General features: G+C 54.7%; 1 protein-coding gene across 1 annotated transcript; it reads left to right on the top strand.

The window, feature by feature from the left end:
• Positions 1-1,181: 1,181 nt before the first annotated feature.
• LOC134488524 (acidic leucine-rich nuclear phosphoprotein 32 family member B-like) lies at positions 1,182-13,386 on the top strand. The gene is made up of 7 exons (XM_063290995.1): positions 1,182-1,332; positions 7,715-7,864; positions 8,310-8,432; positions 9,194-9,389; positions 9,889-10,007; positions 11,184-11,232; positions 12,049-13,386. Exons 1-7 carry the CDS (start codon positions 1,279-1,281, stop codon positions 12,126-12,128), a joined length of 771 nt encoding a protein of 256 aa, XP_063147065.1. The 5' UTR covers positions 1,182-1,278; the 3' UTR covers positions 12,129-13,386.
• The last annotated feature ends 674 nt before the right edge of the window (positions 13,387-14,060 follow it).

The following is a 14,060-nucleotide window of genomic DNA, read 5'->3' as shown; positions in this document are numbered from 1 at the left end:
GGGGCCCTCGGGCATCTGGAACACTTTTAGCAGCCTTCCCACCCCCTGCTTGATTCTGCTGCAACCCCAGAGCTCACACGGAAAGCTCAGCCAGCCTTCCTGGGCCAAGGCTGGTCCGGTAGGATCCCAGTGAAGCAGAAGAATGTGCTACCGGCTTTCTTTGGGCTGGTGTGGATAAAAAAGGGTTGTGCATGTTGAACAATTTTGCACACTGCAGGCATCTTGCACCCACAGATGGCACTCCCCCCAAATGTAGGCCTCAATCCCTCTGCAGACGTTGGAGAGGCGCTTCTAGGCTAAATGGACAGTTCCTCTGAAAGAGAATCGGATGCCTGCCAGATGTGCTGAACATCTGTATCCATCATCCCGGCTTCATGTTCAGTGCCAAAACTCCTGGAGGGCATCCAGTTGGAGATGTCTGGTCTCAGGCATTATGGGGGGGGGGGTGCCTCTCTCGGTTTGAAATATCTTTTCAAAGTCTTGCTGAATTATTGCTTATATTATTATTTTAAATGAGCATTTCTATTCTGTTTGCCACAAAATCAACCCCAAGGCACAACGCTGACTCGACAGGGCTACAGAGAACTTACACTCCATCCTGCATTGTTAACAGCAATCCGGAAAACATAAAACCACAAAACTGGAAATCTACCGAACCGTAATAAAATCGCAACTCAAACACCATAAAGCCTCATTGCGCACCAAATCAAGGGCAACAACACAACCCCATTTTTGTTTTAAAAAAGGAACACTTCGAGTTTTGACCAGGTTAACCACCTCGCCCGACAACCGAAGCGTTCGGGGTGGGGCGCAGGAGCGGGACGCTCCGTTTGGAACGGCGGCGCGAGACAATGGCCCGGGCCGGGGAGGACTGTCGCCCGGACCGCCCTGGGGACGGGTTCCTCGAACGTTCCGCAGCCCGGAGCAGGCGGGCCCTCGCTCGCCGTCGGCTCGCTCGTTCAGGCCCGGCTGCGACCGAGCCCTTCCTTCCGACCCCCGAGCCGAGCAACCGAGCCGAGCTCGGGGGGAAGGGGCGCGAGGTCCGCGGCACCCAGCCTCCGCGGCAAAGCCCAGCAGCCACCGAGCCAGCACCCCGCGCTCCAACGCCCGGCGCGGCGCAGCGCCGCCCCGCCCTTTGTTGCTGGGCGCTATATAAGGGGCGGCGGCAGCAGCGCCGGGCTCGACTTCGCTCCCGAGCAGGGCCGCGGCTTGATCGCTGGTGGCGGCGGCGGCGGCGGCGCGGGCTCCCGGGGCCCGGTTGGAGAGCTGCGCTGCGCCATGGAGATGAAGAAGCGGCTGACGCTGGAGCTGCGCAACATGAAGCCCGGCGAGGTGAGCCCGCGGCCCGGCCCGCCCGCGCGGCCTCGTCCTCTCCGCCAGGCGCACACGTGTGCCGGCCGACATGTTGGAGACGCGCGCGGCGGGCAAGCGGGAGGCGAGGCGCGGGCCGGGGGCGCTCCCGGCTGCCCCGCGCGGCGGCTGCCCCGACCCTCCCCGCGAGGAGGCCCGGCGAGGCCGCCCTTCCTCCCGGCGCCGTGCGCCCTCGCGCCGTTCCCGGGGCGCGTTTTTACGCACGGGCATCGCGGCGCCCTCCGCCGGCCGGGCCCTTCCCTTCCCTTCGGCGGCGCGGCGGGTCCTCGCCTTCCGCTCGCGGAGCCCCTCGCCGGCCCGGGGGCGCCGCAGCCGAGGCCGCGGCCCGCCCCGCTGTGGGAGAGCGCCGGGCCCGCCCGCCGGCCCGGGAAGCCGCCTCGGCGGGAGGGTGGCCCGAAACGGCGCTGCGGCCCCGCCGCGGAGGTGAGCGGGCCCTTCGCCCCAGAAGCCGCGAAAGGGGCCGGGCTGCCCCGCGCTGCTGCCTCGCGCGCCGCGGGCGGAGGGACGCGCACATGGGCGGGGGGGCCGCCCCGGCCCGGGAGGGGGCGCCGGCGAGGGTCCCCCTCCGCTCGGCCAATTGTTTCGCCCCGGCCGAGCGACTCCCCCGCTGCTTCCGGCGGGCGGGATGAGTTGCGCACGTGGAAACCGGACACCGGGTTCGGCGGGGAGGCGGGAGGGGGCGCCCTCCGCTTCTGCCCAAGCCCCCCCGGCCGAGCGCGGAGGGGGCGCGACGGTGAGCACAGTGGCGCTTTTGAGAGGGGGAAGAAAGGGCGCCTTGATGGCCGCCCGCCGCGGGAAGGCAGCCACGCTCGGCCGGAGGGGGGAGTTATGAAGAAGGCCGGAGTTATTTTCCTGAGTGGGGGAAAGTCGGCGAGATCGCGGGGAGAGGGCGGGTGTTTGGAGAGGCCGCTGCAACCGCGTCGTGTCCACGTGGGTCTTTTCGGGGGGGGGGGGCGGAAAATGGAGGCTGGGGCCCGGGCTGGAGGCGGCCTTTTATGCTGCTGGGAAGATGCATCCAAGATGGTCTGGCAGCCGGCGTGGGGGGGGGGGGCAGCTTGGGGGCCCCTGAGGCCTGGCGGGGGCAGGCAGAAGCAGTCGGCATAAACGGGACTGGAAGGAGCAGACCTGGTGCCACGCGGGGGCTCTTTGCAGGTTGGCCAGACCTTTTGCAGCAAAATCCTCACCCCACCCCCGAAATTCAGGCAGCTCTTCTCCCTTGCCAGATGTGCTTTTGGCGAGGAGAGGGTGATGCTTCCTGCTTGGTGGCCCTGCAGCGGGCAAGATGTGGCCTGTGGTGATGCCTGGCGCTGGGGGGGGCACTTTGGATGAGGCCTGCTTCTCTGCCTTGGGAAGGGGGCCACCCTTTGGGGTGGGGGTGCACTGTGGGGATCCCACACAGTTGGATGGTTGGCAGGGGAATCCCTCCACCCACTCAGGGCTGCTTCTGCCAGGCATAGGATCCTCCTCATGAGCCAGCCCCCCTCCCCCACACATCCTTACAACCAGCCTCTTTCCCTGGCAGCCTGGGGGGTGCATGGGGTGTGGCTGTGGGGCTTAAGCCCCAGTGCAACCTGAAAAGGGCTTGCAAGGAGCCTCAGGCGGGGGGGGGGGTGCTGCCTCCCTGCCCCCCCCCAAGCAGCTGAGCTGGGAATGATCATGGCTGCCCCAGCAAGGAACTCTGGGGCTTGTAGATCAGGGCATGGCCAGCCATGCTAGAAGGGTGATTTTCTTCTTTTCTCGAAGCGAAAAGGCCCTCTGGTGCTTAGATCCGGAGGTTACTGATGGGTCTCAGCGCAGTGGAGGCGGCTGGGTTTCTTCAGATTGCTCACATTGGGCGCCAAGCCTCTTTCTGCTTCTGGATTCATTGTCCTTCTTGCAGAGGCCTGTGGTGGTTGTGTGGCTGGGGACTGCCTCAATTTAGCTCAGGAGCCCCCACAAGCAACCCCATGGCAAATCCGCTGCAGGCCTCCCCGTTCAGGCTGGCGGGAATTGCCCCCTTGGCCTTCAGGGTGATTCTTGGCCAAGCTCTTTCTGGCTTGGCCGTGTTTTAGTAATAATGGGGGGTTGGTCCCTCCAGAAAAATTGGCTAAGGGCCGATTCTCCGTTTCTGCTGCCCCATTTTGTGGCAAGCTCTGCTTGGTAGAAATGTGGATATCCGAAATCAAAGAAGTTGTCCAGAGGCGGTGGCGGGGGTCCCCGTCCCCAAGGAGCTTGCAGCCTAAAAATAGGCGGTGGGGGACGGGGGCGGTCTCGTGTGTCTTTATAGTGCAGTTTGGGGTAGAAATAGGCTTTATTTATAGTGGTCTCCCCAACCTGCTGTTCTGCAGATAGTTGGGGAATGATCAGTAGCCCACTTCAGTTGGAGGAGGGTGTCTGCTTTGCTGAGCAAAAGGCACCATCAAGCACCCGGCCTCAGAAAACACGCACGTTAAATGCCAGCCAGCCGAGGGCATGGGAGAGGGGAAGCGAAATGCTGACAAAGTGAAAAAAGTCCTCTGTGCTGTGTTTTCCTTAGACAGACACTAAGAAACATCTTTCTCAGGATGGGGCCGTTGCAGTCAGCAAACCAGAGTTTCTGACTTACTGTGTGGTGTAAACCCAGCCCCGTGTGATGTACTCAATCAACTTTAGACTTATTTAGAGCATAACGCAGCGCACCGTGCCTGCTCTGAAATTTGCACCTTGTGCTGGAGTGCTTGTACTCCGAGATGCTTGGCATGGGTGGTTAGCCCAAAATCCTGGCTGGACTCTCTGTGCAGATGTGCCAGAAGTTGGCCCAGCCCTGACTCCTTAGAAGGAGGGGTGTTCCCTCTTTAAAAGCACAGAGTGAGACCCCCAGCTGCTTTCTCCCAGGACGTCTCTTGGAGCCAAAACAGAGTCCAACTCTCATAAAAGAGGTTAAAGCCAGTAATGACATGTTGTGGTCTGTGTGGCTGGCAAGACAGGAAAAAGTATAAATTGGAGGTTTTGTGTACAAGCGTTGGTCCTCCCCACACCTAAAGCAAGGGAGCATCCCTTTGCAAACTGGCTGTAGAAGAGAGAGAGAGAGAGAGTGTGTGTGTGTGTTGCAAAGTGTTTTCCCCCTTTCTCTACAGCAGTGTTTCTCAACCTTGGCCACTTGAAGATGGGTGGACTTCAACTCCCAGAATTCTCCAGCCATCTTCAAGTGGCCAAGGTCGAGAAACACTGCTGTAGAGGAAAGTGAGCAAGCTACTCAGTGTCTTTTTCATTTTGTGCTGTGTTCATTTTGTGCTTTCAGGGTGATGCCAGTGCCCCACTGTCACGAAGAGGGGGGCCTGGCAGAAAACGTTGAGCACCAAATTAAACCATTGGCCCTGTGCCCCTCAGATCATATACTCCACTTTTACTGGTAAAGAGGGAATGGGTGGTACTACTTGAATACACAATGAAAGTCAATATTCTTGATTGCATTTTGGGGTCGTCCAATCCCCGTCCTTCCATTTGTTACTGGGGGGGGGGGGAACGACGTGCCCAGATTTGCAGTTTCCCTGGTAGGCTGAGATACCCCCCTTCTCCAAATTGGTCTCCTCCAGATGTTTTGGCCAATCAGTAGCCACAATCTTTAGCTGGCCTACGTTGCACACCAACTTCCTTTTTAATGCAGGATGGCACTCTTGCCCATTTCAAAGTCAGCATAATGTTCAGTTTGCAGTTCTGTATCTTTTTGCAGAAAATAGGATTTTGTCTGCTTTGGGAATCCCAGCACTTTGAAATGGTATACTTCCATTAACATGCAAGTTTCTAGATTTTTTGGATTCAGTTGTAAATTTGGTTGCTTGCAAAATACTTGTTGGGGCAGCTTTAGGGGAAGGTGTATGTTCAGGGAAACAGGCATAGCTGAGAGGAGCCTTAGAGGCTGCAAGAAAGGGTTGATCCTTCCCTGCAGGGCTGTGCAGTTGATCAGGGATTAAGTCTTTGCACTTTGGATCTTGCCTCTAAAATATAATTGTTTGGGGCTTGAAAGTTGATTTCAGTAGAACTGAAGTAAAACAAATATTCTTTTTGTTGCAGAAACCTAGTACTATACGCTCTACCAAATCCCTGTAAAATTTCAGATTTTTCGGGATAACCCAGTATCCCTTATAGGCATGCACTCTCTCCTTGAGAATATTTGCCCCTAACACCACTGGGACTCCTGCTTCTGTCCCTCTTGATGGCATAGAATTTGACAGAACAGAAAGTCTGCAGGCCACAGCTGCCTTTTCTCAAAAAACCTGCAAACTTTTCACCAATAGAAAATGTGTTTAAAATGGGTGGGGTGTTTGTTACCTGATCTGTTCCAAAGAACGTGGCCTGCAATAATCCAGACCATGGTCCTTGCAAGGTGGCTTGGGGTTACTTGTGATTATCCTTTCTAAATGTTTTGGTGCTGCTTATTGTTCTGTTTACGAGTTTAGCTTGGTGACAACCAACTTAAGTAATGGCACACAGGTGTAAATCAGTAATAAGAGAGCAATAAAACACGACCAAGTTAGATTGCGGAAGCTGTTGTTGTTTTCACCTGGAGTACCGATGCATCCCATAGCCTGTCCTGGCAAGTGGGGAGATGACTTTCTTATCTATATGTGTATTCGGTTTGCTATGATTTTGCTGTTACATTTCATTGTTTTCGTGCCTCCTGTTGTCCCCAAATGGATAGAAATGTCGGTGATTATTGGGGAATTAAATCCACTTGGTTCCTGTTCATGAGCCCTTCCCATCTGTCTTTGCAATGTTGCCCAGCTCCTGCGGAGTCCCATTCAGGCCTGCCCGGGCACGTGGCCTAGCCTTCTCGCCTTGCCCGCCATCCGGCTCAAGGGCTCCTGAGCCAGGGCCGTTGCCATCCGAGCACGGTCTCATGCCCCAGCCACGATGACCTTCGCCTGCCTTGGTCTCCCCAGAGAGGAGAAAACGCAGGGTCAGGAGCAGCGAAAGAATGCGGTTGCTGGCACGGCCGGTTCAGCTGCATTGCTGCTGTGCTGCCAGACGCATTAGATCATGCCGGGCTTGTGCCACGCAGCTGCTCAAAGCAGCACCGTGCTCGGGCGCTTTCGGGGAAGGCGGCCCGAATGGAGCCAGCCCCAAAGGCCCTCCAGGTTAGGCAGCTTGAAAAGCCGGTTGCAGGTGGGGTGTGTGTGTGTGTGTAAGTAAGCCTTTCCCAGCTCTGCTTGTTATCTGGGGTCTTAAACTGGTGCGTGGCAGCTGATTGCCAAAAAAGCAAGGCTCTAGTCCTTGTGGTTCTGAACAAAGAAGAATCGGGGGCTTGACCTGAAGCCTTGCCACCCTGACTCTGGAGTCATGCAGTTCTGGTCTTCCTTCCCTTAACACGGCTACGGAGTTACTCCTGTTTCTTTCTTTGCCAGAGCCACGGATCCAGAAGCTAGCCCGGTGGGTTTGTTGGGCCCAGTCAGCTGCAAGGACATTTAACCATGGTCCAGACTGCTCAGGCTTGGACCGTGGTCTCTGCGTTCCAAAATATTTGCTGCCCAGCAGTGGGGGGGGGGGCTGTTTTTGGAAGGGCTCTGGTCCATGTTGCGGCTGGTTGAGACGGGGGTCTGGCAGCTTCCTTTGCAGGAGGGCGCAGTTTGGGACAGGTGATGGAAATCTGCTTGCTTTGCGGAGGCAGCTCCTTCAAACCATGGGGCTGCTTGCGTGTCTCGGCACAGGTCCCGCAACGGGCTTGCAGGGTGGGCTGCTCTTAGCTCCTCCTGCAAGAGAGGGAAAAGGGGCTTATCCGGGGCTACTCAGTGATGGGGCCGTAGCAAGTGCGCACTGTCGATTCTGGCTTTTCACGGCCGGGTCTTAAACAATTGGGGGAGGGGGGGCCAAAGAGATCTGCTTTATTCCTGGCCCCACCGAGGCAGCTGCCCAGTTCCTCTCTGGCCTTTCCGGCTGGAAATGCTCAGAGCCCCAGGTTGGTGTAAAGTGCAGCATGCCGCAGTGAAGGAAAAGAATTGGCTTGGCTCTGGGCTGCGGTAGGAGAAGGTGGGGCTGGGCCGTGGCTAGATAATCCCCGTAGTGCAGCTGGTGGGAGAGACGAGTCTGTTTCTCTGCCTACGTAACCTTTGGGACACCAGCGACGACGCAATGCTTGGTTTTCGTGTTGCCTGGTCCTTGCTATTAAAGTAGCCATGGGGCTATCAAGCCACCCTGTCCCCAGTGGGCCCTTGGCTTGGCTTCTGGGAGGTTGAGGGGGCCCAACTCAGAGCCCCTCCAAGGGATTGGACCACGTCCCCCGGAATTCCTAAGCTGTGCCAGGTGGGATTCTGGGGGCTGCCGTGCCAAGGGCCGGAGGAGGCCAGATTGGGATGGCAACGTGGATGCTTCTTTCTGCCTTTCCTAGGTGAAGGAGCTGGTGCTGGACAACTGTCGTTCGGACGATGGCAAGATCAGCGGGCTCTCCTCTGATTTTGAAAACCTGGAATTCCTCAGCATGATCAATGTCAACCTTCTCTCCGTCTCCAACCTCCCTAAGCTTAACAAACTCCGGAAGGTGAGCGCCTGGCTTGTCAGAGGCTGGGGTGGAAGGACTGTCAAGTGGGCTGCTCACTATAAATCATTCCCTTTCTAAGATGCAGGGGAAAACAGGGTGTAGCTTCAGTCACATGGTTCCAGTTTTAAAGTATAATTTTATTGCTATCTTAACATCTGCAAACTGCCTAGAATCTGGGAGGGTGGAAGCCTTGGCAACGTTGCACAATAAATCAAACCAGGGGGTTGAAGAAAAGAATTGCTGCCTCAGTTTCCCCGTTTGCTTTTTTCTTGTTCTCTAATCTGAGAGGCCACAATACCAGGGAGCCTTACCGGGTCCCTGTCAAGAACTGTCAGAAGCAGTGGGGGGGCGTCGCGTGCTTAGGGAAAACGGCCCTCCACACGGAGGGGCCCCTCCGCTTTTCTTCTGCGATATCTGGAGCGGTTTGGCGTGTCTCTTTCGGCAGCTGGAGCTGAGCGACAATCGTATTTCTGGCGGCCTGGAAGTCCTTGCAGAGAAAACACCTAATTTGACGCACTTGAACCTCAGTGGGAATAAAATCAAAGAGATCAACACGTTGGAACCTCTGGTGAGTTGCCACTTCCGGGCAGACCGGGTGGTCAGCAAATGGCTTCGCCTCAGGGTGAGGGACCCGCAGAGCAGTCCCAGCTGTTCCAGAATAGGGTCTTCGGGTCTCAGTTGGAAGAGGAGCTAGGAAGGGTTTGCTTGGCGCACCAGTAACGCGGCCCCCTCCCCAGCCGTGAGACCCCCCAAAGTGGGAGGTGGGCCCTTTGTGTCTGCTTGGGTCTTGTGGCCCATGCATTTAAAAAATCCTACCAAATGCATCTTGTAGGAGGACCGGGAAAGCCGGGGTGGGGGGATGGCTGAAATTTCAAACTTCGAAGGTGATGGGGGGCTGTTAGAGTTGTCTCTGGTTGTGTGGATGCCTTGCACAATGAATTGTCTGCACTAAGGGAAGATGCTTAACAACCGTTGGTGTGTTTTTTAATCCTGTGTCTGTAGAGTGGTGTTTCTCGACCGTGGCGACTTTAAGATGGATCGGAATTCTGGGAGTGGAAGTCCACCCATCTTGAAGTCACCACGGTTGAGAAACACTGCTGTGGAGTGTTATGGATTTCAGGCTCACAGAGAAAGAGTGGGCCTCATGCCCCAAGGGACTCGTAGGAGGGAAATCGATCACAGCGGTATCTTCAGAGGCAGGCCACTGGCCAAGGGCGTTGGGGAGGGCAGAGACGGCCCAAGTGCAGCCCGGCCTCTCTACGCGCCAGGTGGGGAAGGGCACCAGATCTCTCGAACCGGGCAGCAGCCTTCCCTCCCGTCTCACTGCAGAAAAAGCTGCCCCACCTGCGGAACCTCGACCTCTTCAACTGCGAGGTGACGACGCTGATCAACTACCGGGAGAGCATCTTTGTCCTCCTGCCCCAGCTGATCTATCTTGACGGGTTCGACACCAACGACAAAGAGGCCCCGGACTCGGACCCAGAAGCTGACGGGCTGGACGATGAGTTCGACGAGAATGGAGATGGTGAGTCCGGCCTGGAAAGGGGTGGGGCTTCGATCGCACAGTGGCGGCTGTGCGCTTGACTTTTCATACCTACCCCGGCTTTTCGAGGACGGTTATTTGGGGGAGGGCAGACTCTGGGACCATGGAAAAGGCAGTGGAGTCATGCCTGGCCTTGGGGTCTCTGGCACAAGCAAAGATGTCCAGTGCTTTTTGATAGGGTGGTTTCCTGCGTTGACTTAAATTGTCCCTTTTCTGCAACCTTGAGGTCTGGAATCCTTTGTGTATAGAGGAAAGGGAGTAATTTAGTCATACCCCTTGCACCCTGCGTGGAGAATGCCTGGGATTTCCAGGGGCCCTGTGTGACCTTTGCCCTCCAGATTAATTAAATATTAAATATTCGTGGGATCCCCCAGCATTTCACTTAACAGATTCCAGGAATCAGCTCTGCTCTCAGTTCATGGAGATGTAGTTGTGAGCCAGTCTCTGATGCCACCTCTTTTCCGGGGTCTCTTCCTTGTAGAAGATGAGGAGGAGGAGGAGGAGGAGGAGGAAGACGAAGAGTTAGATGACGATGCTGTGGATGATGAAGACGAAGATGACTTGGATGGGGAAGAGGAGGAGAATGGGGGCGATGATGAGGTGAGGGGGTCCGGGGGGGCCAGTCCCTCAGCTGCATCGTGTTGGTTGGTTTGTGCTTCAACTAGAGAGTGGTTAAAGGCCAGGCCTTTGCAGCTGCCTGAACTAAAAATGATTTTTTCCCAAAGCAGAGATTCACGGAGTTCTTTTTAATGAGATTTGTTAAGATGAGAGTCTGTGGTGCAAGTGAGCTAATTTTGAATTTGGAGCTAATGTGTCTGGCGTGCATTACGGCAGTGACTTCCTGACTGGTGCGCTAGAAGAAAGGCAGATTTGTTTACTGGTCACGTCTGCACTTGGCTGTCTACGTCAAAGTCCCCTGAGTCTGGAAATGGGCTCCTTGTTGTTAAGTCGCCTCCTTCTGCTTGGGGAACGGAAGAGCTGTTTCCGTAAGGGACTCGTCTTAAGTACAGGTAGTCCTCGACTTAACGACCGTTCATTTAATGGCTTGTTCAAAGTTACCATGGCGCTGAGAAAAAATGACTTGCAGTTGGCCCTTGCACTTAGGACCGTCGCAGCGTCCCTGCAGTCACGTGATCAGAATTCAGGCACTTGGCAACCAGTTCGCACTTACGGCAGTTGCAGTGTTCTGGGGTCAGGTGATTGCCATTTGCAACCTTCCCAGCCAGCTTCCAAAAACAAAGTTGATGGGGGAAGCCAGATTTGCTTAATGACTGCGGTGGTTTGCTTAATGACCATGGCAAAAGGTCGTAAAATCAGATGTGACTCACTTAACAGCAACCTTGTTTAGCAACAGAAGTTCCAGTCCCAGTTGTGGTCATAAGTCGAAGACTATCTGTAGAACCCTTTGAAGCGGACTTTTTTGAATTGGCCTGTTGCTCATTTTAGGTTTGCTGGCCCTGCTGTGATGATCTCAAACCAATTTTCTACAGGCCCGAAGAAAAGGCGACTGGGCCCAAACAGGGCCCTGCGCCCAGAGGCTGTATTTCTTCTGTAAAATAAAGAAGGTGCCTCTTTGATTCGGTGGAGCATGACTGCAGAAATGGCTCCCTGCTCTCTTCTTGGGGAACGCTCTGCTGCTAGGAAGTCAGGCGTGTTCAGTTTAAAGCCCCACTCAAGTGTTTGCGTGCCGTACGTGAGCCAAGAATTTTAGGTTCCAAAATACACCCCCCAAAATTGGGTTTGGCTGATCTGCGGGTGTGTTCCTCCCTCCTTCAGGATGAAGAGGATGAGGATGACGGAGACGAGGATGACGAAGAAGAAGCTGGTGGGTATCTTGTTCCGGCTTCCCTGAGGCTGAAGGGTGGATTGTGTGAGGGTTGGGAAGTGATGTGCCTTGGAGATCATCTAGTCCAACCCCTCCCCCAGCAGAGCAGTGGATCCAAGTCTTAACTTTAGTGCTTCGTTATTAGATCCACCTAAGCAATCCACGGTGGCTGGGACCCTGGCTAGTGCCAAGCTGTTATTTTAACCATGATTTGATGGATAAATTACACCCCGGTTCAGCCAACACACTAAGCAATGGCTTAAAAATTACATTGGCTGGATTCTGCCAGTATACATAACCTGTGTCAAACAAGCCATGATGGTGGGGTTCACATGTTGCGGTGAGCCGTCAGAGGATTGGTTTGGCTCTGGCCTAGCATGTACCATGACTCAGCAGCCTTTGGTTGAACAAAGTGTGGCTTGATGGGAAGGTGTAGCCTAGCTTCTGGCAAGCAAAATCAGTGGGGAACGGTGTGATTCATTTAATAACCATGTTTGCTTAACAGCCACTACGGAAAAGATGGTAAAATGAGGTTGGGTTTGCTTAATGACTGCTTCACTTAGCAGCCAAAATTCTGGTCCCAGTTGTGGTCATTAAGCAAGGACCGTTGTTCCTCGAGGATCCCCGATAGGCTATTTTGGTAGCAGAGCGCAGCTCTCATCCCCTGGGGCGATCTGAGAAGCGGTTGAGGACGTCTCTGCTGCCCTCGGAACATCCCTCCTGGCCTTTCCTTTGCGGGGAGGCAGGGACCGGCTGCACGTTTCCTGCCTCAGCCAATCCCATCCACCCACCCTCCGTGGTCTCCTTTCCTTGCAGAGGTCCAGCAGGGCAAGAAGCGGAAACGAGAATTGGAGGAAGAAGCCTATGAAGAGGAGGATGAAGACAAAGATGACTGAGGCTGCCGCCGCCGCCTCCTTGGCTCCTTTGCAGGCCAATCCGTTTTTTGCGGACTGTGACTTTCCTGGCCTCGCTGTCCCCCTTTGTGAGACTGTGACAAGTCCCCCCTCTGCCTCCCGGCCACCCGCTCTTTTGTACGGCTGCAACACCCACAGTATATATTTTTTTAAGATGTAGAGAACAATAGGTGTTTCAGGAGAAGTTGGATTTTTGTTAGCTTTCTCTCCCCCCCCCCCCCCCAATGCTCCTGCAGTGCATCCTTTCCCCTTTTTTCCACCACTCCCTTACTTGGAGTATTTGGCGACCAAAGGCTTATTAATTCCAGGGCAGGTTCAGTGAACCTGCAGTGATTTCAGTTTCTCTCTTCTCCCCCCTCCCCCACTTTGGCCCCCCTCCATGACTGCCCTGGAGTCTGATCCAGGATGCATTTGGACACGGCTACTCCTGGTTTCTGAGAAAAGCAGCCTCGGGCCCCAAGTGGGCTGCGGGTGCCCCACTCTGCCAGGGAGGCTGAAGATGCAACTTTCTGGAAATAAGGCAGAGCCGGTGCACGGTGCAGACGTGGCCACCAGGATGAATTCCAGATGCTGGGCCCTCCCTCCCTGCAGCACAGTTTGTGGTGATGCTGATCAAGGTGTTGTGGCTGGATTGTCAGTTGTTTGCTGCAATTTTTTTTTCTTGTTTGCTTTTCTTCCGCCATTTGTTGGGTCTGCAGCCATCAACAGCCAAGATGGCTTTTGCTGTTCCCTTTAGCAGTTCAGCTGTCCCCAAATGGGCGTGCTCCGTCCAGATGTGTGGGGCAGCAGTTCCCATGGCAAGCCACACCGCAGGGAGAGTTTCGCGCTGTTTGCTTATCAGGATAGCAAAAGCAGGATGGGGAGGTTGCGTCTCTCCCCCCCAAAAAGAACTGCAGTTAAAAAAATTAGAATTTTGCAGTTGCGAGCCCTATTTTGTCTTTTTCTTTTTGTACAGTTCCGTACAAACCTGGCTAGAGAACACTGCACAAACAACACAAATCTCACAGCTCAACGTTGGGGGCTGTGGTTAATGTTTCCGCTCCTTCCCTACTCCTGGCCGATGGTGGTTTAAGATTACGTCTTAGCCCTAGTTTGCAAAGTCAGCCCAGATTGGTCAAAACTAGTCCCATAAATAATATCATCCCCTCTTTGGAATTTTTGGTCCTCTTTTATATATCTCCTTTTTGTTAAGAAATTTGAATAAGACTTTTAATAAAAGACTTTGGTTTTTAAAAAGTAACTATGCATAAGACAATGTGTTAAGTTTGATGGGGGGGGGGTTGCACCCACTTTCAGAAGGTGGGAGAAATTTGAAAGGGTCCTAAAGAATAGCACTGTGGGTGCTCTCATATCTGCACCTGAGGCTTCTGAGTGCAGTGCTTGTATGGGAACTGCATCGGAATTTGGAAGCGCCTTGCAGTGACTGAAGCACATGCATTGTGGAAGGCTCCCTTAAGGCCATCCAGTCCAACCCCTGCTCGGTGCAGGAGTCCGGATTAAAGCAGCCCAAGGAGAGGACCATCCAGCCTCTTTAGATCGTTGGTTCCGCTGTTGAACTGCCCTCCCAGTTAGGGAGTTTCTAACTATCAAAGTCTGCCTTAAGCCATGGTTTGCTTAATCATGGTGTATGAAATAAAACAGCTGCATTCACAAAAGCAGCGGAGCCCTATGCCACACTTTGCCAACCCCATTGCTCTCAGCTGAAAGCGGACTGGGGTGTCAACGTGGCCTAAGATGGGAAGGGGGCAGGGCAGGTAATTCCCTGGATAACTTGTGAGCCCTTAAAGCTGGCTCTTGGGGTGGGAAGATCTTCCAACCCCAATTTTGGTGGTGTGGCAGGGTGAGAACAGGAATGGCAACCCTGTTCTGCCAGATGACTCTGAGGCTGTTCTAGGCTGCCAGGGGACACCAGAT

The sequence above is a fragment of the Candoia aspera genome, chromosome 1, assembly GCF_035149785.1.
Source record: "Candoia aspera isolate rCanAsp1 chromosome 1, rCanAsp1.hap2, whole genome shotgun sequence".
NCBI classification, from domain to species: domain Eukaryota; kingdom Metazoa; phylum Chordata; class Lepidosauria; order Squamata; family Boidae; genus Candoia; species Candoia aspera.
This window is presented reverse-complemented; position numbering and strand designations above follow the sequence as displayed.

What these genes read in the sequence shown, in the direction of transcription:
- LOC134488524 (XM_063290995.1), top strand. Translation starts at nt 1,279, where the DNA reads ATGGAGATGAAGAAGCGGCTGACGCTGGAGCTGCGCAACATGAAGCCC. An exon ending in AGCTTAACAAACTCCGGAAG is followed by an intron (nt 7,865 to 8,309) that starts GTGAGCGCCTGG and finishes CTCTTTCGGCAG; the next exon opens with CTGGAGCTGAGCGACAATCG. An exon ending in TCAACACGTTGGAACCTCTG is followed by an intron (nt 8,433 to 9,193) that starts GTGAGTTGCCAC and finishes GTCTCACTGCAG; the next exon opens with AAAAAGCTGCCCCACCTGCG.